Source organism: Thermobia domestica, chromosome 1, assembly GCF_964235325.1.
Source record: "Thermobia domestica chromosome 1, izTheDome1.hap1.1, whole genome shotgun sequence".
NCBI classification, from domain to species: domain Eukaryota; kingdom Metazoa; phylum Arthropoda; class Insecta; order Zygentoma; family Lepismatidae; genus Thermobia; species Thermobia domestica.
The window spans coordinates 118,299,664-118,325,356 of record NC_137454.1 but is presented as its reverse complement, the minus strand read 5'-3'; the positions used below and the strand labels follow the sequence as shown (position 1 = coordinate 118,325,356).

Genomic DNA, 25,693 nt, shown 5'->3' with positions numbered 1-25,693 from the left:
AATCCCAAGACATTTCCGGGTTTTCTTTAGCTTTTCATGAAATTCCCTGACATTTCAAGGATTTCCAGGTCGAAGGGAACCCTGATAACCGCACTGAGTATAGATATCTTATATGCATGAACTAAGTTCACTGAGAACTCCTATTACTAATTATGTGTTTTCACCCCAGTGTTAATGCTTCATTTTAACACTCCCCCACATTTTTCTTGTATTAGTTTTGCACTTCATCCGAGAGAAAAACTAGATCTATAAAACATCACTTCTAGTTTCTTTCTTTTTTTTTCTTTTTTCACTAAGCTTCTTGTTATAAGATGTTACTTAAGACCTATTTATGGTTTTAGTTACACCACGACAAAGGAGTTTCATCCACTTTAAAAAAGTTTTACGTCTCATGTTTATACCCTTTAGGGTAAAGAGACGGGTGATTTGAATGATATGATTATGAAATGGTTGATGGAATGAGACAGTGGGAGAATCCTGAGGAAACATATGTGGTAGGAAACGATGTTGTTTACAAAGAACTCGTATGGCCTTGGATCGAACCAGACACCTTGCACCAAAAGTGAGCACTACTACCATATTCCCTTTTAAGAAGAAAAATATTCCCTATTGGTGCAAGTATTTACTTATGAAGAATAATTTAATTCTATTGATCACATATTTATAGACGTTACTTATATTCAGAGCTCGAAAAAAATTCCAGGTGCCAGATCGACTAGAAACACTGAGTCTGGCACTTGACTAATTTAAGCCAAAACATGTAGGGCTACGTAAGAAGAAAATTTTCCGAACACCGCTCTTATATTGTTCTCCTTATTAACAAAGTATGATATTTTTCCTCTCTCTACGTTGTTAAATACATTTAAAGTCTTATCATAAATTTCATTTCTTCTATAACCTTAGAGTTTAGGTGGTCCGAATGAAATTAATCTCTAACATAGGCAATAGCTGTTGATATTTGCACAGAAACTATGTTGTTTGTGCCATTACCTAATATAATTTCAAAGGAACACAACAGGTAATAAGAACATTTCCAATAGCCAAACTCTTAAGTCACTTAAGTCAAGACGCTTTAAAACTATATCGCATTTAAATGCACATGATTTTCTACTTTTCTGGTATAGAAGAGAAGACACATGGTTTAACACATTTCTGGTGATGTTTAGTACGTACTTTCGGTGGTGTATGAAAATTGAGTATTACTAAACGGAGATAAAAATCATTAATTCTATATTGTCTTAATAAATGAACTTTTAGGTCATATATAACACAGAAAATAGATATACGCCCTTTGAGTACTTATTGTACTGATAGAAGTACTGGAATACATTGATTCTTTTAATTAAAATTGTGCTACTGAAGCACTAGCGCTATACCCTACTCTAGAATGTGAACAGTCAACATTTTAACAATTTTGAATACCGTATTTGCGCGAATATAAGCTGCACTACTAAATTTACGAGAAAGTTGTGTGTTGCAGCTTTGGAAGTGTATATCAATCATCCATTCAAAGCTAGTGTAGGACAATTCTATAAAAAATTACATCATGAACAAAGCAACTTTGACATCAGGAGGCAGTTTGCAACATGCATTAGTGTCAGAAGTGCGTCGTTGGATTTTGGCTGCTTGGCGGTCAATATCGGAAGAATCTGTGATGAAGAGTTTCACAAAAACTTTTAATTTTCAATAATCTTGATGAGACTGAAGATGAGGTTCTTTGTGACAGTGACTGAACAGTATTCTGGATCGTCTAGCGAGTGTGAAGAATCAGACGCTGGTGATGCTGAGATGGTGGAAGTGTTTGTGTTTGATTTGGGTAGGTACGCAGTTTTGCTAGAAAAAAGTTTTTTCTTTTCTTTCTTCCAAGAACAGGTACTGTATACAAATATACCATATGTATTATATATACTGTATAACAAAGATACGTATTCCTGTTCATAAAAGTATTAAATGTACAAGTGATTTCTGTGCCAGTGTATGGTGTTACAGGTACCCAATGAAGTTGGCAATTTTTGCGAACAGTTTCCCTATTTTCTTTTCAAGTCTTTGATAGTTTAGAAAAGTAACTGCAGTAACTTATAACGGTACTAATTTCAACCCAGAAGATACGTGTACATGTCATTTTGAAACTGACGATTGATTATCTGAATGGACAAATCTCCATTATAGGCCGCACCATGATTTTTCAAGCCACAATTTAGGAAAAAAAAAAGTGCTGCCTATATTCGCGCAAATACGGTAACTAAACATTCGAGTAACATAACAGAAATATAAATAGGGAATTTAAAATGATCATCATCATAACAGGAACGCACAAAATTCAAAATTCAATATTGTTATACAGTAAATTATACGTATGCATTCATCCTCCTCTTTTCATTTAATGTTGTTGTGAACTATTTACCTTTCGCAAGAGTCATATTCCTTCGTTCATTGTATTTAAAATATGCGTCAAATGCACACTTTCTTGATCTACATCTTAAAATGAATCAATAATGCGATATTATAATTCGATATTCGCTAAACAACAAAATTTCTCACCATTAGGAACAGATATGTTGGCTCCATCCAGTATTGCCTGGGCCAGCTGAAATTCCTGAGCTTCGGCTGCAGTAGCAGCTGCCCGCAAAGCATCCCAAATTTCTTTCCGTCCATCGAAAGCAGGAGCAGTATCCCAGAACTCATCACGCTTACTACGAAGCTGCCCATCTGTTAATGGCACGTCAGACTTCCATCTAATAGCTTCATGCACCAAAGGATGATTCTTTCCTATAGCACCTAAAATAAGGGAATAGAATTATAAACAGTTCACATTCCCGAATATACCATAAAACTCACTAATTGCGAAAAACAAAAGATGTTGAAAGTGAAATCATCTTTAGTTACCGGAAATTTTGATTCCTACATCACAGATTGCTCAGCCCACTTGCTTCGTATCAGGTTCGATCACTGTTGAGAATTTTGGTTATTAAAAAAGGGGAGAAAAATGAAAGAAAATTTTTCAGCTTAAGGGGGTGTCTACCCATCATCAGAGGTTTCAGAATCTCCATAAGGTAACATGTAAAATTTAATTCGTAAATATCTTACAAAATACTGCACTTAGAAACTTGCAATTTTCTATACGGATACCAAAGAGCAATACAAAGGAGATGATTATCTCAATTTTAAACTTAATGACTTAGATTAATTGTAATAATTACTTCCGTAATTAGGTAATCACTATTGCAGGTAAAGGATCAAAAGACCACTTTCATACTTCACAAATTACTACAGGTGAAATTCTTTGAAGAACACATGTTGGGAAAGGATGCATTGTGGCAATTTGAACAGCGAAACTCATGTCTATCCCTCCATTTTCATAATCATTTACGCCTTGAGCAGTTTTCCTTACCACTCCCCGCTCCAGACGGCAACTACCTGAATTTGCCTTTTCGATGGAAACTGAAGAGACTCAAGTGTCAACAAAATACTTGGTAGAACAAAGAACCTCAGTATCGAACATGTTTCCGATTGCTTTTCTACATCTTTTTTTCCTTCTTTTTCTTTTCTTGAAACGGATGAATTCTTCTTCCAAGCAGTAGCTTTCACCTCTCTGCCACTCAAAACTATACAACGAAGAAAAGTCTAAATGTTTCTTATTTACCTATCTTTTGATTTCTGGAAGGATAGGTTTCATTTCATTTTATATTATTTATCATAGAAAACAGACAGTGCGACGTTTCTGTGGTTAGAATGGATTAATTGTATGCAGGGGTGGCAAAAACCAAGTTTTCCTTGTTTGGTTTTTGAATAACTAGAATTTGGTTTACCTACTCCTTTATATATTTACCATACCCATGTGTGCACGTGTGTGAAAAAAAAGAAAGAAAAAGTAAAAGAAAAAACTAAAGAACTCCTTGATGGATCATCACCAAATTTGGTCAAAATATAGTCAAGAGTAAGGAATTTTATTTGTCATTAAAACCACCTACCCAAACCGGAAGTGATTTAAATAAACCATTTGTGGTTTGACCTTTGATCACCATAGATCGAAAACGGCAATATGTAGTGAGATCCGGTTTTCTGCTTCGTAAGAATATATTTAATCTCTATTATTAACTCTACTACAACCTACAATGGTTCAAATCAACTATAATTTCTGCTTTCAATAAATATTGATCTATATATAGCAAAAACGGTTAAAAAAAAATAGATGAAAACGGTTTCTTCCAATCGAGCAGCTCTCAAGCGTTTCAGGTGTACCTTTCATCTCCTCTTGTGATCTTCAATTGGAAGCTCGGTTTCAATAGTGATCTCCATAGAACAAGAATGAAGCGGGTTTTTGCTTTCTATTCAGCTTTCTAAAAATAACTACTATGTTCTGTCTTCCAAAAGATGTGGAAATCAACTACTTCCGATTTTAACTTTGATGGCTATAGAATAAAAACTAATAGATAAGCGCTTTTCTGCAATTTATTAGGCGTTCCAAGAATATATTTCGTCTCTAGTCTAATCTCTCTACTAAAACCGGAAGTGGTAGAAATCTAGTACAATTTACAGTTCCAATATTAATTGTGAAAATATCGTACCACAGACACCAAACTCCTTTGCGTGGTGTACGCGTGGCACTGCTACTTGTTTTTGAACCATTTTCTTTATCTTGTGGATAATCGTGGCCTCAATCTTTTTAAATAATAAAATAAGTCAAACTCGAGATCATACTAGTTTTACAAATGATTTACCAGTAGAGCACAAATTATTTACTAGTCTGCCCATTCATTACTGTTCAAGATTGAATAAGCCAAACCGAGTAGCGTGTCTGAATAAAGGAGTGAGTTAGGGAAGCTAATACATAAGATTATTTGCATGAATAAAACCTACTTTAGATTTGTAATAAGGGATAAGAAATCTTAAAAATCTGAGAGGTTATTTGGTTCACACAGTTACAGTTAAGAAATCGATAAGAGAATAAGATAGATTGGGCTAGAGCCAAAGTTGGGATAAAGCGGGAAGTATAAAACACTTTTGTAATGAAAGCCTTGATTCTGAGCGAAAACAGCTAGTTGACCTTTGACCTCGAGTTAGACCGGTTTGCGGTCATTTCTCAAGATTGAGACCGATATCAGTCGAATGAAGGGGCCATGGCTACAAAACTTTTAATTTATTTAGATTACATATGGATAGAAATAAGTTTTTTCTAGCCCATTCTTATGTAACAGGGGGGTTATGAAGGACGGGACCTACAGTTTAAAGTGGGTTACAAACCATTACTCGGTTTGAATCGGAGAGAAATTGTCCTCTAGCTGGGCTCAAACCTGGGACCCCTGCCTGATTACAAAAGTGACAATTCTACAGACTCATCCACGGAGAACACCTGATAAAGATATATTATACTGATCTTGCATGTACTGTATTTGTGAATATTTTAAGAATCACTTTACAAGAAGAGAGAGAGAAAAAAACTGCACAAGTGCTTTTGGCCCGAGCTTGCTCGGTTGGGATGAGCTACCGACTCGGCTCAGATGATTCACCAACTCAGCTGAGATGAGCCATCGGCTCGAGCCAGCTCTGTTGAAACGAGTTCATCGCCTCGGTTCGACTCGGCTCAACTGAGCCGATTGCTCGAGTTGGCTCGGTTGGGTGAGATGTTGGCTTGGCTCACTTCTCGGTTCGGCTCGATAGTGAATGAGCTATGAACCAAGCCGCTCGAGCCACTGACAACCCTAGACCCGAGCCGAGCAGGTTTGAACATGTTTGACCGGCGCCCTATAACTTTTAACAATTTTTGGCTCGAGCCTGAATACTTGCTTCTCCGGAACTCAAACCCAGATCCTCGTGAACAATGTCCTTGCCTCCTGAAGACTTCTCGGCGACCGAGATCGGAAGTCAACTAGTTTTTAGTATACAGGTACACCCCGCCTACCTTCTTGGTTATACATGATATAATAATAATAATAATAATAATAATAATAATAATAATAATAATATAGTAGTATCATTGACCTATTATCTATGTTGGATACTTAAAAATAGTAATTGAAACTACACACGACTCGACTCGATTCGAAATTCGACCTGAATTCGAGTCGAGTTGGAGGAAATTTTTCGAGCCGAGCTCAAAAATGTCTGCTTCGAGTCGAGTCGAGTTTCAAAGAAAACTCACTCGTATCCATCCCTACAGTGGAATAGGTATAAAGTTCGTGACCCGAGGTCTCGCTATGTATGTTCACAGGGTGTTCGAAAACGACATCAAATTACTTAAGGAAATTAATCCTTACACGAGAACATAAAATGAAAGTTACGGGCCACCGTACTAAAAACATTCTCTCTTAAATTTCTTAGGTTAAATCATATTATGTTGCTGTCAAATACAACAAAACTTTAAGGCGTTTTCGGAAAACTCCAAAATATTGCTCGAGTTGTTGCTTTCTTGTACCGTTACGACCAATTTTCTGTGGACAATATATCTGAAATAACGCAACTGTGCACCAAGGTTGGTCTATAGGCTTTTTCATGTTTTCGTCCGAGGATTCATATCCCGAAGTTATTTCCTGACACCATGTGTATATATTATATTTGCTTATTTTCGAGTAACAAGATCTAGAAATGTTCGAGGCCTTAGTTCCACTTATATTGATTACCATAATGAAAACTTTAAAAAATCGTTCACGTAGTCTAAATTATAGTGACATTACTATGTCTGTTCTTCATTAGCTTGGTTGGTTTGGTGGGTTTAGAGTTTAGTGTCCCTTTCTGTACCGATGTTATAAGAGACGTGAGCCTTCAGTGGAATCCGAGTCCTTAGTGATCTGTTGATATTTCAAGGCTCTTCCGCCGGGTATCGAACCCGAGATCTGTGATCCAAAGGTGCGCGAGCTAGCCACTAGACAGACGAAGGGAAGGGTTATTGTATTTTTTAGAATGTTACTTATGTATGTTTATTCACGGGAAAGTTGGTTCATCGGGTTCAATCCATTGTTTCAATCTGTTGAATTTAGCTTGAAGTAAAGTTGATTTTTTTTATTACATCCAGAAAAATATGTGTTGAATAGCTAATGTTGCCAGAAAGTAAAAGTAACTACCTGTCACGAATTTCAAATCCCAGTTACTACAGGGAATTCTGTAGTTTGTATCCATGCAAACGTCTCATACAAACTTAGTGCTGCAAAGGAAAGCTAAATTTCAACCATGATCTGTATCAAATTGTTGATCCTCCTCTTCAAAGTATATACTCTCCCCTATTTTCTACTGTTGAGGCAGTGTTATTACAAAGAGTTGGAACGTACTAATATGAAATTAGTGGTTAGCAATAATTATCTAACTAGAGTTACTAGTAATGAAGATACTGGCGCTCTCTACCTGATCTTTGCTTTCGCAGTATACATCATACAGCATGAAATCGCAAGAAGCAAATATTTCAAATTGTCTTGGAAGCAAATATTCTTTCTTTGTAACATTTACAGAAAATCTATCCGCTCTGCAGAAACGGAGGAAAGAAATGGTATGAGGGTGGCACCCCGTGGCGTTCTACACACCCATTGGAAAAGGACTTAAGAGGGGGAGGGAAATACCTGCCTGTCAGCAGGACATCTGTTCGCGAAGATCACATTGGAACACACAACCTTCAATATATAGTCATTACAATGTTACTTTAAAAAGTTCATTACTCTTGATCTACGTCATTAAGCGTGAAATTGAAACAATCATTTCATTCCTATTGCTTTTCTGTGTACATATGAAAAATTTTAAGTTGTTACGTACCATATTTCGTTAGATATTCATGAAATAATGTTTACATGTTATCTTATGGGAACTGAGAAACCAGTGGCAAAAGGTATCTTCTTCTTCATGGCACTACAGCTCTTTGACGAGCCTTCGCCTCCGTCAGAGTCTGCCTCCACTTCTTTCGGTCTGCCGCACTCGCTTTTCCAGTTCCGTATTCCCATTTCCTTCATGTCCTCTAGGACCGTGTCCCACCATCTCCTGCTTGGTCTTCCCCTCGTTCTCTTTCCTTCGATGTTAGCGAAGAAGATTTTCTTCACTACTCTTTCTTCCCCCATTCTGACAATATGTCCCACCCATTGCAAACGGCTAAGTTTGATGTGCGTTACTATGTCTACGTCGTCGTACTTATTGTAGAGTTCATTATTATATCTTATTCGGTATGTATTTTGGTCTACCTTCACACCTCCATATATTTTCCTTAAAATCTTCCTTTCAAAGTTCCCTAGTAGTTGCATTTCCTCTTTCCGTATAGTCCAGCATTCTGATCCATATGTTACTATGGGCCTGATTAATGTTCTGTATATCCTGGTTTTTGTAGTTTTAGAGATGAGATTTGATTTTAGAAGGGGCAGCAGTGCAAAATATGCTCTGTTCGCAGTGGTGATTCTTCTTTTGACTTCCTCACTTTGGTCATTATTTGATGTGATTGTTGTTCCTAGGTAGATAAATTCATTCACTATTTCGAAGTTGTGTGATTCTATATTTATGTGTGTCCCGATTCTTTTCAGATGTCCTGTGTTCTTAGATTCGACTAGAAGTTTGTTTTTTCCTTCATTTATTTCAAGTCCTACTTGTTTCGCTTCTTTCTCCAGGTCTATAAACGCTTCTGGCAAAAGGTATAACATCCCCTTAATATCCCGCGATTATACCTATGAGGATAAGAAAGGCAGATGATTTAGGCAAGCGAATGATGATGGAATAAAAAAGAAAAAAAGAGAGGAAATGGAAATACCCCGAGAAAACCCACGTACATGATATCTACTACAAACTTACCAGGGACCCCACGAACCAGAAGCAAGCACTCTACCAGTGAGCCACTGTGCCCCCTTATTCAATGATAAAAAAAAATCAGTTGGCACCGTGCATTGTATATTCGGTGAAGCACTAGCCTTGCGTGTACAGTTAAAACCACGAGTGCCCAGCAGGTGTTTTCTTTTTAATGAAGCAACTTCTTTTCCCTGAGTCTTTTTTTTTTTAAAAAAAAACATAATAAAGGAATCGGTAGAATTCATATTTGACATCGTGATAATAATGCTCCAACATAAAACAGAGTCTTAAGATAAAATGATACCTTCGACAAGAAGTATTTTTAACGGAGAAAGGTTCATTTTAGAAGATTCTGGCCCCTGACACAGTCAAAAGCACGGAGCGTAGTACGAAATCTTTACATCACTCTACACCACATCTGTAAGAACCAGATTTAAATTCAACAGAAAATTATGAAGTTTTGACAAGCATGGTTTGTGAAAAGAAATTTGCTACAAAAACGTAGCTTGTTGAAGCAATAACTTAAGTCTGGCAGCAGTCCATTCTATGTGATATTTTTTAAGAGCTTACTAGACTCTTTGTGAATGTGCTGTTCTGAAATTCTTAAAAGTTTTGTGGCCATCCAACCAATGTACTAGTTCGAATATATTGAGGACCTCTACTTTACTTTCTTTAACAATGTATGACATCTATTATTAAATATTTTTTAAATATAACTAACATCCGACTGGAGTGTCAATAATTGTTTCTAACAGATCATATTTTAAATTTGAGTTTTTAAGTTAAAGGAAAGAAACTTTTGTCTAAGCTCTTTAGACACATAATAATGAAAACGAATAAGTATTAAAAATTGGTGGAACAAGAAAACTAAAAAACTTCCGGTTACGCGAATCTGCAGTGGACAACACCGTATCCGTGGATGTCTTCTCAAAGTTCACGGTTTGATCGCAATTCTCAGTCCAGCAATTCTTTCATAATAATAATTTATTTTCTTAATCATCTTTCTTCTTTAGCCTAAAAGGTGTAACCGTAGGATATAGTAGAACTTCAGTTTCATTATTTGAGAAAACCCACGGACACGATGTTTACCGGAAATTCACATGGGTTGGGATCAAACCGGAGATCCCCTGCACCAAAGGTGAGCGCTCTACCACTGAACCACCGTGCCTCCAAAATTGAAGTTTTTGCTCATGAAAGATGTTACTAGAAATGTGAATTCTTCGATACTATTTTTTTTTTTGTTTTGTTTTGTATGGGCTACTATGAGTGAAGAAGGAGGTCTTTCTAACTTAAAAATCACATATAAATGAATTTTAGATACAACTTAGGTAAGTATATATTTTTCGTGTTATGCGCTGTTTATTTATAGGCAATTTTACGTAGATATTTCTATAGAAACCTCGTAAACTACTAAAATTACACGGTATCCTAACAAAAATGCATGAAATACAGAGGAAAAACACGTCACGTAGTATAACACGGTATATATATTCACGCATAAGCGTGAAACAAAATATGGCTGGAAATAATATTCCGAACACGAAGAGGTCCCTTAAAACACATTCGACTTCCCGCCAAAGCATGACGTGTTCACTGTTGTCAAGGTTTATCTTTGCCTACACTGGACTACTTTTCTACGTCAAGAGCATATTTGAGAATTATGCCCTCCTTTGCACACCCACTGCACATTGCTGAAATATACAATTTTGGATAGCGTATGTGAGACTTACTTTATGCTGATATGAACCACTACTCCACATTCCTCGAATTCGAAATAACCTTTGTTGAAATGTAGCTTTTCCAGGATTATGGACGGCCCTAGCTCTGAAACTATGCCCTTTTCCCCATAGACCCATAAGAACTTTTATATTGATGTGAGAAATCATCTCTTACAGTTTGTCGGTATAGTTCATTTTGTAGCCATATAAATAAGAATATTCTCGATCTGCATCGTAATTAATCTCTACTTACGAAAGATCTTAAGTACGAGCATAACAAAACAGAAGATATGGTGCACGAAAGATAAACACTATAAACGTAAGAGTGTACAGTTTGTTGTTAATTTGCTAACAATTTCAGTGACTTGCGACCATTATCACAGTAATTAGAAAGGGTAAGCTAGGAATTTTTTGGTGCGATAGGAGGTAAAATTTTCGCTTCTTATTAAGAGCTATTTCAGGTCAAATCAACAATTTGAGAACAAAATTTACCTTACCATCTCAGATTCTCATGAAATTTTGCACAGAGTTACTATTCATATAGACTAAGAAAAATACCAAATTTCAACTTTATATATCGACCGGTATTGAAGGTAGAGCTATGCAAAGTTTGGAAAAAATGCCCAAAATAGCATTTTCAATGTATTTTGAAACTGGAATTGCAGCTCTCCTAATTGAGCTAGCGAGATGGTTGAGGTGTCATTTTACAGCATTTTTCACGCCCTTTTCTCTGGTATACAACATCATATAGGCTAATACAAATTTTTATTTTCAAAATCAAACTTTTACTTCAAAATATTTCAAAATATTTCACATTTTAAAATTTTGAAATTAATTCCATAAATAGATAGTATTCTTGTAAGCACCTGGCAAAATATGAATTTAGGATCATAATGGGTTCATTGTTAAAAAAATTTAACACTATAGTTTTCATTAATATCTTGTACTTAGCTGAAAAATACACGAATGCATTTATTTATTTATTTTAATTTGTTGGAATAAATCTGAACACTAACATGAAGAGTACAGTAATGGGTCTAAAACATATCATACCGACTTGTAATCTGCTGGCTATACTTATTACCTCATAGTTTAAAAACTAACTTAAAGCAAGTTAAAGTGCTGATACTTTTGAACTTTAAAATAATATTAATACAAGTTTCACAATTAAAAATGTTACTGTAAATAAACGTGGTTTGTAAAAAGTATACATATAGCACTGGTACAACAGCAGGGTTGGCTGATTTAAAACAGGTGTCTTTATATATAAAACAGTTGATGTAAAAAACAAATGCCACAAATAGTAATCACAAATGCCACGTGAATTTCATAGTGACGTTTTCACATATGTCGAATCATGTGTGTTACTTGAATCTAATTTTCGCCTTGTAATTAAGGAGCCCGATGAGCCTATAAAATGTCTCCCAGGTGAAAACTGAGTAGTGGTTCAAATGCCACTTCAAGTAATATGTCAAATCCTTCATAACCTCGCTATTACATAAGGACGTTAAGCCTAAACAAACTAAACGAATTGAAGCAGCTTTAGCGAGCAGACATGAGTTCACTGGCAAGCAACAGGGAGCCTTCCTTAACCACACAAAAGAAAATTTCAAACAACCAGAATTTGCTGTCATCTGTGATTTTTCTGAAAATTATAGCACAGCGCTACTAGACGAAGCACAGAGCTACCACTGGATAAGCTAACAGGTCACAACCTATCCTTTTGTTTTATATTTCAAACAGGAAAACAAAGTTGAACATATTAAATATGTAGTTTCCGACTGCCTGGAGCACAATACAGTTGCTGTTTACACCTTTCAAAAAAACTCATATTTCTGACATTCAAATTTCAAAAACTTTCAAACAAGGTTTTTTTATTTATTATTATTTTTCCGACAGGTCTACCGCGAAATACAAAAATAAGAAAAACTTTTTGAACCACTGCTTTCATGAGGCAGCTTTTAAAGTGAAAGGAGGGTGGCACTTCTCTGCTATAGCATATGGAAAAGGGCCTTGCGATGGAGTAGGCGGTTCAGTAAAGAGACTGGCAGCTTGTGCAAGGACACTATGACAATCAGATTCAAACCCCAAGACGAACTTTTTGAGTGGACAGTAGAAAACATTACCAAAGTAAATTTTGCCTACTCAACCCAAGAGGAATATACTGAAGCTGAAATGTTCCTGGAAAGTCGCTTCGATCAAGCATTGACTATCAAAGGAACACAGCAATATCATGTATTCATTCCCAAAACTACAACATTACTGGTGAAACACTTTTCAGATGGTTTGCAGGGTTGGGAAAAGGAAGTGTCACAATCTTCAAATAAACTTCAATTAGAAGACATATCAGGCTATGTCACCGCTGCCTATGAAGGAAATTGGCGGTGGGTATGTTTTACAGAAAATTGAAGAACTTGATGAAGTAACAACTTTTCTTCATCCACTTGGCCATTCTCATATCCAAGAAACGCTGATGTTCTGTGGATGTCTGTAGTGGACGTTCTGACAAAAGTGAATCCCGTAACTCCCGATGGATGAAGTTATGTTCTTCTTGAAAGTGATGTATGCCGAACATATGTCACTTTTTCAAATTTCAAGTGATAAACATATCCCTACTTATTGAAAAGTTTTACTATGAAATCATCTGTACTCTTTCTTCAGATTAGTGTTCATTTTTATTTTCACAAAAGTGTAAAACTTGTTTTTGTGTTATTACCCTCCGTACAGAGTATTCTTGAAAAATAAGAAGTTTTGAATTTTTTAAACAATGAATCCATTATCATCCCAAATTCATATTTTGCCAGGTGCTTTACAATACTATCTATTAATTTTAAAATACGTACTTTTTGAAAAAAAAATCATTTTGAAAATAGAAATTTGTATTAGCCTATATCATGTTGTATACCACAGGAAGGAGCATGAAAAATGCTCTAAAATGACGCCTCAACCAGCTCGCTAGCTCAATTAGGAGAGCTGCAATTCCACTTTGAAAATACATTGAAAATGCTATTTTGGACATTTTTTCCAACGGTCTATATATAAAGTTAAAATTTGGTATTTTTTAAAGTCTATCTACAGGGCATCTATGTACCAAATTTCATTAAAATCTGAGATGGTGAGGTAAAGTCACCATGTTAAATTGATATGGAATGACCCTTAATACAATACAATTCTTGCTTGTAGCGGACAGGTTGGTGTATTTTTCACATGCAAAAAAGTTTATGGCACATCAGTCTGCACGCAATTATTTGAGCATGCTCCAAAATACCTGAAGGAATGATTTAAAGCAAGAAAAGTGGTTACATACATAATATATATACCGGGTGATTCACGAAATCCGTAATAGGGTCTTAACTCAGCTCCTAGTTCATAGTAATCTTTGAAACAAAAAAATTTATTACCAAAGTGGATGTGCCGAATCACGTGATGCGTTCCATCTCAATTCAGGCAGGTCAAGAAAAAATGTACCGGTGAAGTAATGGATTTTGGTAAATATTTTTTTTTGGGAGTTTCTTGTGGAAAATTAAGAAACCCGTATTTCTTTATTTTCTCGAAAAAATTTTTCTACTGAGATATTGCCTCCTCAAGTTCATTGTTGGTAATTGCTGAAGACCATCAAGTAGTATTTTGTACTACTTTTGACTAAGCATATCTCAGCAACAAATTAACATAAAGAAGTAATTCTTTTTTTTGTCTAATAGATAATTGTGTGTAGTTTGTGATGTCAGAAGGTTATTTCCATGTCTTGTATACAGGGTGTCCAAAAAATGTGGCAACTTTAGAAAAAAATTCGAAAATTACACGATTTCGGAATTTTTCCCCCTCTTTTCCGTAACAATATATATATTTGTTGTTTAAAACTTCGAGTAGGCATGACTAGACTCTTTAACGCAAAAATACTTTAAAGAGGTTGTGACTGTTGTTTTAGGAGTAACAATAACTAAAAGTTGCATATTTGGACGCCATTTTCTTAGAAAACGTATTTTCAAAAAATATAATTTTTCAGTATAAATGAGCTATGTATGTGTTCTAAAGGCTAACCAAGTCTTATGTTTGACCACGCACTGCTTTAGATTTTATGGCTAAAAGTTTTCTCCGAAAAATTGTGTTCACGAGGCAAATCACAGGATATTGAAATTTGACGGAAGACGATACTTCGGTCGCCGATAATTCATTTCTCACCTTTGCGAAGATCGCAGAATATGTGCTGATACAGCACATTAGTTATCATCGTTAAATTATATTGATCAAAAAACAGAAAAGGGCAACATTGATTCGCAAAATAAGATCTACTATGAACACTGTTGCACGGTCGAAATCTATGTTACCCATCCAGTAATAACGCAATGGAACAATTTGTGTATAATGGAATAATATGCTAGCATGCTTACAAACAAATGTTTATATGCGAATATAAGGTTTCCTTAATATCAAAAACATTTATTTTGTGTGACCTTCCTGTGCTGCCTACCGGTACAGGTGTATTAACGACTTTTAAAATGTTTGTTAGTGGGATAGAACATATATTTTCTTCCTTTATGTGTTCAGCGGGAAATCTATAACCTCCACAAGGCCCATGCGGTAACAAAGATGACAGTTACATCACGAAACTCATAGTTTACCGTTAAAACTTCTGCCACTCACCATTCATCGTCATAAAGACAAGTAACAAAGCAACGAGAGTTAATATCATTTAACTGCACAAAGCCATCCCCAAAATACTTTGTCCCAATGTTCTCTGGTTCGTGGAGATCATGATTGACTGTGCGAGATAAGTACATTTTGTCGTTCTGGGAAAGCAAAGGATGACATTTCTGAATACCTATAATAGGACGAACCTTTTGCCACGTCGACACTTTTTGTTTTCGAAAATCTTCCACATCCAAACTTCGTAATAATATAATTTTAATTAAAGGTACATAATCTTGGACAGTTAATGCAAAATCTTGTGCATTCTTAATCACTTCAGTAGCGCTTTTGCTGAGATTGTGATGTGTAGGAAAATGTTTTACAAGTCCCCCAATGCCATCACATCGTCCTTTTCCATGTCCAGCTGCCGTGAAAAGCCATTGTTTAAATTTATACGAGTGATTTTTCAGTTCCTGAAACTGAAATCGATTCTTGAAGTGGCTAGCTGCTCCATCGGACACAACTGTCAACTTTATTTCTGCTTCGCTTGTCAATTTAACGTGCTCCTCAATTTTTTCATAGCGTATATAGCATGGGCGGTGTCATGCACTTTATCGTCACTAACAGCGTAGGATCAGGTTTCATTGCCACTGTATGTAACTGAGGTGAAAATTGAGATTTGGTTGGATTGCCAGTGGTAACTTTGTATTTCCCCAGGCAGTATTACAGACCAATTTTCTGCAAAATCAAGGTGCATTACTAAGTAACTACTACCGTCACGCACTAAAGCTTTTCAGTAGCAACAGCTTTCCTTTGAATTTCCTTCACTTCCCTATGCACAAGAACTTTAACTGTGGCTGTACCAATGTACGCGACGAAACTTTGCAGAGGGACGATTTTCGATATAAGATCATTGTTTTCCCAAACTACATAAGAAACCTCTTCTGTTAGGTATTCTTTCAATTCCAGAGAAGCAATGTGTATTCCTTCTATACCAGGGCAATCGGCACATTCTTGTAGCTTGCAACTTTGACTGTCAATTGAACATACCACAAGTGAAAAGTGCTCCTGGAAAACTTCTTTTTTACTAGTTTTTTGTTTCTCAGATTATTTAAAGCAATAACGGCAAGTTCGAAGTTCGCACAGCAGACACAAACACAAAAGTCCCTATAGGGTTGGGGTATAACCCATTTCGGCCGCAGGCTATAAAATTTTGAGTGGCTCATTTTCAATTCTGGATTTTCTCTTCTAAAGACTTTACATATTTCCTTAATTGACCGTGTTAGGTATCGCTTAACTTTCTTTGTCTTAATACCATCTTCTACCACAGTGAAAACATCACTTTTGTTTGGGCTTTGACGGGAGCAGTCAAATTCGTCACATAGATAATACTTCAAAGCTTTTTCAACTGTGTTCTCATCAATTGGATGGCCACAGTATGGGTCGGGATTTCTATAAATTCCTTTGGTTTTTATTACTGTTCTTGACTTGTCAATTAAGTATTTTGTCATGGAAGGGAATAATTCTAGTGCCTTTGACCTGGAAATGGAAGTTGGTATTATCGTAGCCAATCGTACCTTTTGATTGTAAGATGATGTTGCGCTAAAGCCTTTATTGATATTTTCTACCCATGCTACACATGCAGAACACTTAACGGGACTGACTGGGGTGGTTTTAGTTGGTGTAAAATCGACGTTGTACACTGAACTTACTGTTTTCGCGACAACTTTTTCAAATTCTTAAGATAGTTTACGTTGTTTTTTCACGCATATGACATTCGTTGGTGACTTTTGAGACTTGTCGGTGGCACAGGGGGACTAGTGTCTATTTCCATTACTCGTGCGGCCAAATTTAAAGAACGTGTGAGAGCTGCAGGATCTTCATACCTCTGCTCATCAGTACCACGTGATATTGCCGTGGGAGTACTAGGTTGAATATTTGGTGTGGATGGTTCAGGAAGGTCTTTTCTTGTACTTAGATAATACTCAAAACACCGCGAAATTACACAATTATATGCACGAGAGAGACTGAAATTATAATTCTACAAAGCACTATGTCAACAACTTTGTGTACATGCTGTGTCCTAGCCACACTGTACATGTTTACAACATGTTCTCACGATTACGTAAATTAATGAAAATTCCAGTCTTAGTTTAAATTCTAAGAGCCCGTATAGTCGAAAACACAAGTTCTTCAAAATGCGAACCTTAAGAACGTATTCAGTTAACATTCGTAGGCACTACAAAAATTACGATAAGAAGTGAATGAGCAGCAAAACTAACCACCCACAGCACATTCCACGACATTCACACTCGAAATGATCTGCTTGAGAATGCGTTTGCAAGACGAAGTGCTTTCTTTAGGACTTCGGGAATTTCCCAATCTTTACAGTCAAAACCAATGACTAACATTAGAAAAAATCCCGATTTTGCAACCGTTCGGTAATGGCCTCTATTTAGGGAATGTCTCGTTTTTGTTAATAAAGGGCCACAGAATATTGTATAATTTATTCTTCCATTGCAACATGTTGCATAGAAGTGGTGGCCTCCGCTTGTTTGTGGAAAACTAGAATCAGTTGGAATATAGTAACAACAATAATAACTCCATAGTACGAAGCCCTGAAGAGCTTAAGCTGTCAAACTGCTTTTTGAATGAGTGAGACGTGGTCCCCGCCTCGGCTCCCACAGTTGTATAACCTGGCTTTCCAAACCAGAGTCCGCTATCTTTCTATTCAGATAGCTCCCCAGTTGTCCTTACGATGCAGGGTCAACACCGAAATTTTTGTGCACCAGGGAATCGAACTCGGCGCTGCTCGCACTGAAAGCGAGCGCGTTACCAACTTGGCCACGCAGTATAATAATCATAATCGTCATTATTACTATTTTATTTATGACCTTTCAGCATAGGACGAAGTTACGAAAAATGTTGGGAAGAAGTACATCAGGACTTGGTTTCAAGGTACCATCCCGGCATTCGACTGGTGTAGGTAACGATAATTGGAAAATATGTAGAGTTGGAAACTTCTGGGTTCGAATACATGGCCTCCTGGATAAGAATTCTCTACCTTTTCCACCTACTACAGGAAATAGCAATTTATTACTATATTATTATTATTATTATTACTATTATTATTATTATTATTATTATTATTATTATTATTATTACGACGAAGAGGATTTATTGATTGATTTTGAGTTTAGCGCCCGTTCAGCACCGAGCCTATATGAACGTAGACCTACTGATTAACGTGGAATCCGAACTACGTTTCGAGGAGGAAGGAACGAGATTAAACATGGTAACTAATGTATCAGCACATGTTCTGCGAACTTCGCAAAGGTGAGAAATGAATTATCGGCGACCGCAGCATCGTCTTCCGTCAAATTTCAATATCTCGCGACTTGCCTCGTGAACACAATTTTTCGGAGGAAACTTTTAGCCATAAAATCTAAAGCAGTGCGTGGTCAAACATAAGACTTGGTGAGCAGCCTTCAGAACACATACATAGCTCATTTATACTGAAAAATTATATTTTTTGAAAATATGTTTTCTAAGAAAATGGCGTCCAAATATGGCGAACTTTGCGAAAACGGCCAACTTTTCGCTGTTGTTACTGCTAAAATAACAGTCACAACCTCTTTAAAGTATTTTTGCATTAAAGAGCCTAGCCATGCCTACTCAAAGTTGTAAACAACAAATATATATATTGTTACGGAAAAGGGAAAAATTTTGAAATCGTATAATTTTCGATTTTTTTTTTCTAAAGTTGCCACAATTTTTGGACACCCTGTATACAAGACATGGGAGTAATCTTCTGACATCGCAAACTACGCATAGTTATCTATAAGGAAAAAAAAAAAAAAAAAAAAAACTTCTTGATGTTAATTTGTTGCTGAGATATGCTTCGTCAAAAGTAGTACAGAATACTACTTTTTGGTCTTCAGCAATTACCGACAATGAACTTAAAGAAGCAATATCTCAGAAGATTTTTTTTTCGAAAAAATAATAAAAACACGTGTTTCTTAATTATCCATAAAGAATTCATAAAAAAATAATTACCAAAATCCATGACTTGATCGGTACATGCCCTGCCTAAATTGAGATGGAACCCGTCACGTGGTTCTGAAACGAGGGGCTTCTCAGGAATAACTTTCCGGAAATTAAACTTCAAAATTTTAAATAGAAAGATGGATTTATTTTGCCCCCATTGAAACAATCGCTAAATTTTGAACAACTTTGTGAGGAAACACTTTCCCATATCTCTGACCGTTTGGAGGCTACACGAGCTCGTTAATACGTCAATGTGAGTGTAAATCTGTACCAATTTATTTTCTGTAACACCTAAAATTTCAAGTACTATCCCATTCTTTGGCATAAATTCATAAAATCTACGGAAGAAATATGTTAATTGATTTCACAGTAGGATTGTATAAGTAATCAAAATATATCGGAATCTTACCTCTCACATGTATAAGCAGACTTCGGATTTTTGTATATTTGCATTTTTTTCCTGATGTGATATTGATGTGCTCTTTGAACAGAAATTCGTTTCAGGTGTTTTGGGGTAAAAGAGCAGAGTTTTATAGTGCATATATTTGCATATTTCGGAGGTTAGTGCACGTTTATGAAGTTATTGCATATAAATGCATATTTAAAGGAACGACCAAATTTGATAATTTTAACGTACAACAACTTTCCTTATAAGTGAAATTTCAAGTTTTTATTATAAATAGACTCACGATCTTTAAATAGTTCATTCTTGTCGGTTTCAATATCTTCTAAGGTCATGTGAAGGGAGATTAAGAAAGGGGTGAGTAATCCATCTTCCCAGCAACGATGATGACTGTCACCCTTTTGGAAGAAGATATAAATAATGGTGTCAAATCAACTACAACAAAATTTCCCCGTTACCCATCTCGAAAGTTAAAGTTGCTACTGTTTCGTGTGAGTGGATTTGAAATTGTGTGGTCCTAAAAATCTGGGTCCATTTAGTTGTAATACGACATCTTCAAATTTGAATTTTAACTAACTCAGAAGTTTGTCTAATTTTTGCCCATTTTTGTCTACTCTAGAAAAAAGTTTCTACCATTCAAATTAACAAAGGAGGGCCATTCTAAAATTTTGGCCACTTCCATCACCTGCAGTGCTACATCTTCAAATTCGAATTTTAACTTGCTCACAATTTTGTCCAATTTTTCCACCCAAGAAAAATTTTTTTACCATTCAAATAAACTAGGAAAGGCTATTTCAAAATTTCGGCCATTTCGATCAGCTGTTGTACGACACACTCAAATTTGAATTTTAATTAGCTCAGAATTTTGTCCATTTTTGTTCACCCAAGAAAAACTGTTGTACCATTCAAATAAATGACGGGGTCATCCCAAAATTTGGCCACTTCGATCACCTGTAGTGCGACATATTCAAATTCGAATTTTAATTAGCTCAGAATTGTGTCGAATTTTTGAACAATTTTGTACCACCAAGAATAAATTCTGTACCTTGAAATAAACCATGGACGGTCATTTAAAAATTTGGTCACTTGGATCATCTGCAGTGAGACATTTTCAAATTCAAATTTCAACTATCTTGGTGGTACAAAAATCTACAAAAATAAGAAAAACTCGTAAGCTAGTTAGAATTGGAATTTGAAGATGTCACACTACTGGTGATTAAGGTAGCCAAAATTTTGAAATGGCCCTCCTTTGTTAATTTCAGTGGTACAATTTTTTTGATGCTACAAAAATGTAGGGAAATTGGACAAAATTCTCAGCTAATTTAAATTCGAATTTGAAGATGTCGCACTACAGGTAATAAAAATGGCCAATTTTTGAAATGACACTTCCTCGTTTATTTTAATGGTACAAAATGCTTTGTTGGTGGTACATGAACGCACAAAAAATCAACAAAATTTTAAACTTGTTAAAATTCGAAAAAATGAAATGAAATTTTGAGTTTTACGTCCCACGGTTATGCCGGTCAGGCTAAAGGAGACGGTGATAATGAGTAATGAATGAAATGGTGGAATGAAGAAAGTGGGAGGAAACGGGAGAACCCCGAGATCCCTAGCACCAGAGGTGAACGCTCTACCACTGAGCCACCGCGGCCCCTTGTTAAAATTTGAATTTCAAGATGTCGCGGTACATATGATCGATGTGGCCAAATTTTGAAGTGACCCACCCTCATTTATTTGAATGGCATAAAAGTTTTTCTTGGTTGGGCAAAATTCTTAGGTAGTTAAAATTCGAATCTACAGGTGATCGAAGTGGCCGAAATTTTAAAATGGCCCTCCTTTGTTAATTTGAATGGTACAAAGTTTATCCTTGGGTGGACAATGGACAAAAATTGGACAAAGATGTTGCACTACAACTAAACGGGCCCGAAAAATCTTGTATTAGTTATTTTCTGAAACAATGGATTGAAGTTGAAGTTGAGAGACGTTAAGAATTCAACAAGAAAATATATTTTGCAAAGTGTATGCTAAACAAGTAGTATTTTCAAAGCAAGCAAGCTTATTTTAAGAAGAGGACATTTCTATTTTGTTCGACAGCAAAACCTCAAACTTCAGCAGCTCTCTATTTTCTGGCCTTATATTTTCATAGCAGTTTCAAGTCTGGTAAGGGTTTATACAACTATGAAACAACCCAAATGTGGCTTTTATTTTTTCATGTAGACAGAATTCATCCCAAAGAAACCGCTGAGAAGTGTGTTTAGGGAAGAAATAAATAACCTTTTTGAAAATGAGCTCTAAATTAATTAAAATATTTGATTTAAAAAATCTCAAACTCAGATAAGGAGATAAGTTCCCAAGTTTTCCTTTAAGAAGTTTATGAGAGTATTTAAATATAAGCTTGTGTTGCTTTGATATGCAACTCGGTCTCTCGAAACGTAAATTTCCTACTAAGTCTTCTGTTATGTTTCCGATAAGTGTACTTTCTTTCCATTCATACTCTATGTTTCGCTCAAATCACTTTATTCGATTTAAAGTATCAATATTATGCATTGTAAATTATTGCTGTTTGAAACGGACAATGTTACGCTACAAGAAAATATTCTAGGATTTACACATAATTGGATACAAAAAGTAATTTCAAGTAGATTTATTTTCTTTTAAACAAGAACATAGTTTTCGAATACAGGCTTTTAATACAGTAAAAACTACCTTCAACTACACCCTTATTAAACGGAAATATTTCACGGTCCTATGAAAGGTTATATATAAGAAAGCTCTTGATTAGGCGCAACCTGTGTTACGAACAACTGATGTTAAAATATACTTTTTAACAGAAATTTTCAAGTTCCGGAATGCAGCGTTTAGAAAGATTTTAGACATTCTGTGAGAGATTAGGTATATGAACTACGTTGTCTGTAAAGGTCTTCGTTTACTTGTTACCCTACAGATTTAACCTTTAGTCCACCGCCATATAAGGTCCTAGGTCCTAGGACCGGCGAATTTTTGAACGAAGTGCAATTTACATAGTAATTTCCAAATACCAATAACTCGTTCTAAAGCTGCTCTAGAGACATGGAACGAGCATAATATACACAACAGATAAAAAAAGAAGCCAAAAGTAGAGGGAGGAGCGCTGAAAAGGTAAAGCATCTACTTTTTGTCTTGGCCTTTGAAACCATATGTAGGTTTTTTTTTTTTTTTTTTTTTGTTGTTCACTAAGTGTTATGTGTATTAATTCGCAGTATAAATAAATACTGTAATTGAATACGGTATGTACAACATGTTATTTTATCTCACTAAGTCCATTATATGTATGTATACTCATGTCCAAAATGATTGTTGCATATTTATAACTGTCTTCTTGTAAGAATATAATTTGATAATGATTTTGTAGGATACTTTTAATACTTATACTATGTATATAATCGGGAAATGTATATTTGTTGTAAATTTCATAGGAAAAGAATTATAAATAGGAAAATTAGAATGAGTAAAACAAAATGTTGCTAAATAGACAAGAAAGTTTTATTTTCTTTTTATTGTTCTTATTTACTGCTCTTTTGACATGAAATTTTCCACATACATGTCTTTGCCGACTATACACATACTAACATTATAAGAAATACCGGGCGAATTCGTTATCAAATTATACTCCTACAACATATTTATAGACATGCTACAATAATTTTGGACATGAGTGTATCTTATTATTATTTTTTTTTTTTTCATAGATCTATCTTCGTTAATCAGAAAACCCTTAACGGAAATTTTTGCGAGTCCTGTTCAATTTCGCTAAGCAGGTTTCATTATATACTTATGCCAAAAATGTTTATTTACTTCTCTCAGTAAATATATTTCAAAGATCATAGCGAGATTACAATACGGATGATTAGGACTTTGTAGTGCGTTTGAGCTGTTTGATTCCATAACGAAACAGACGCTACCAAGATCAATGGGAGAAGCATTTCTTCGAAATGCACAATCAATTGACGCGAAAAATCCTGGCATAAAATTCTTGTCTAATGTAAATAGTGTTCCTGGGAAGAACTACGCAAGAATTTCAGATTTATCGGCAAGTAACATTACACTTTTAAAATACTGTCCCTTAACGACCCGTGACACGGAAGGAACATTTTCAATGTACAGTAATATTTTGACTGACAAACGCAGAAGGTTTTTGCAAAAAAAAAAAAAAAAAAAAAAAAAAAAAAAAAAAAAAAAAAAAAAAAAAAAAAACTGCATAGTCTGTATTTCAGCATGAATGCATCATAGTGAAGTATATGTAGTTAAAGTACTACAACTTTTTTTCTAAAGATGTAATCAAATTTCTCATTTAACTTTACCTTTTGATTGGTGCATATTTTCGTGGTTTTTAGCGCATATTTTGTCGTTCATTAGTGCATATCGATCCGAAGTCTATTAATAAGGTAGAAACACGAAAATGCGAAATGTGCTCTTTACCACGTAGCTCCATAAGGAAGAGATGACGAGGTGAAGGTAGTGTACAAGTATCGCAAAACTGCGCCATACACAAGGCACGTGCTTTATACCATATGAAGTGTTCCTAAGTAACACTCGTGCTTTTCAGTGGCACGTAAATCAATTTTGTGTTTTCATGCAATATCTACACTTTATACACAGCCCTCTTAAAGTCAACTTGCACCCATTAATTCAACTCCTCCATTAAGGAACAGTTTTTAAGAAAATAAGGGTGCATTTCCTGCTAAGAGAAGTTCACATTTAATGAAAGTATCTCATACAATTAGTCGCAAGAAATTTCATAATCATCCTTTTCGATCCTGGTTCGCTCCTATCTTACGCGAAGTCAATTTCCTAGTGGCCAAACCCCGTGTGTGTGGGCTTTCTCGGGATTCTCCCACTTTTTTCGTAACACCATTTTATTCATTATCAGCACAATCACGTTTCCGTTTAGCTTCGGTACGTAAGTGCTGTGACAGCAGACCAATTTTAGGAAATTTATCGGGCGAATTGGAGCATTCATTTTGCTTTTTGAGGAAGAGTAATTGAAAGTCATGTGAGAGGAATAGGTGACGTTACGAAAAATGTTGGTGGCTGTTTTTGATGATGTACGAGGCATTGTGTGAAGGCGGAAGAGACTGTTTGGCGGAGAGCAGGGCTCATAGTGGTCTGGTCTCTTATAAATAGTTGAAAAGTGACCAAAAACACACGAAAAACTGTCCAAAATCTCATCATGCCCCTTTTTTCCTCTGTCAATTTCTCCATCACCTCTCTCTTTGTTGTTTTGTTTCATCTTTTCTTTACTTTTTTTTGAGCTTCCTCCTTTCTTAAGCTTTCTAAGTATGCTTTGTACTTACGGTAACCAGACTTAGCAGATGTAAGAAGCTTCTGTGTAAGTGGAAACAGTTCTGGCCTATTTCCGAATTTCTTCATCCCAGACATTATATTTAACTTAGCATTGAGAGTTCTTAAATCCATGAAATATTCCAATTCATCACCTACTCTTAAGAAGAACATACAAAAAGCATAACACAAGACGAACATTATGATCAACACAACCACACACACACAACGTTGAGCGGAGCGTTAACTATTACGAGAGAAAACTAAAAGACTATTACGATAGAAGAAAGAATAGACACAGAAGGGTCCTCAACCCCACCATGAGAGCTTAAGCATCCACCAACCATCCGCTGTACTTTAGAAAGAATAACAGCTGAAGTGAGAATAAAGCTGACTGTTTCACATGTGGCAGCAAGTACTGAAACTTTCAGAAGAGTAAGAATAACAAGTTTCTGCCTTTTTCAATTTATTTTTATATTTTTTTAGAAAACTTCCAATGCAAAACATAAATCACACGAAAAAGTCACTTTACCTCCCAAAAAAGTAACTTTTAGTGACAAATTTGAAAAAAAGTAACTTATAGTGACCAACTTGGAAAAAAGTAACTTTTAGTTTAAACAGTGACTCGCTATGAGCCCTGGGAGAGGTACACTTGTTATGATTTACTGGTGGAAAAAGGAGTGTGGAAATGGTGCGTAAATGACAAGATTCTGACACATCGTATTTGTTTTATCGAGTTATACAAAAATAACGAGCGTCAATGGGTTAAGTTTAGAGCCTCTGTTTTTTATAAAAATTAGGATAATTTACGGGAGATGTGTTGTAA

At 35.6% G+C, this 25,693-nt stretch overlaps 1 protein-coding gene across 1 annotated transcript in view; it reads right to left on the bottom strand.

Moving 5' to 3' along the window:
- Positions 1 to 25,693, bottom strand: part of LOC145688340 (ubiquitin domain-containing protein 2) — an 87,854-nt gene that overhangs the window by 53,824 nt on the left and 8,337 nt on the right. The window contains exon 2 of the mRNA XM_081762468.1: positions 2,542 to 2,778. Within this exon, the coding sequence (XP_081618594.1) occupies positions 2,542 to 2,778 (237 nt within the window). The remainder of the gene's footprint in view (positions 1 to 2,541; positions 2,779 to 25,693) is intronic.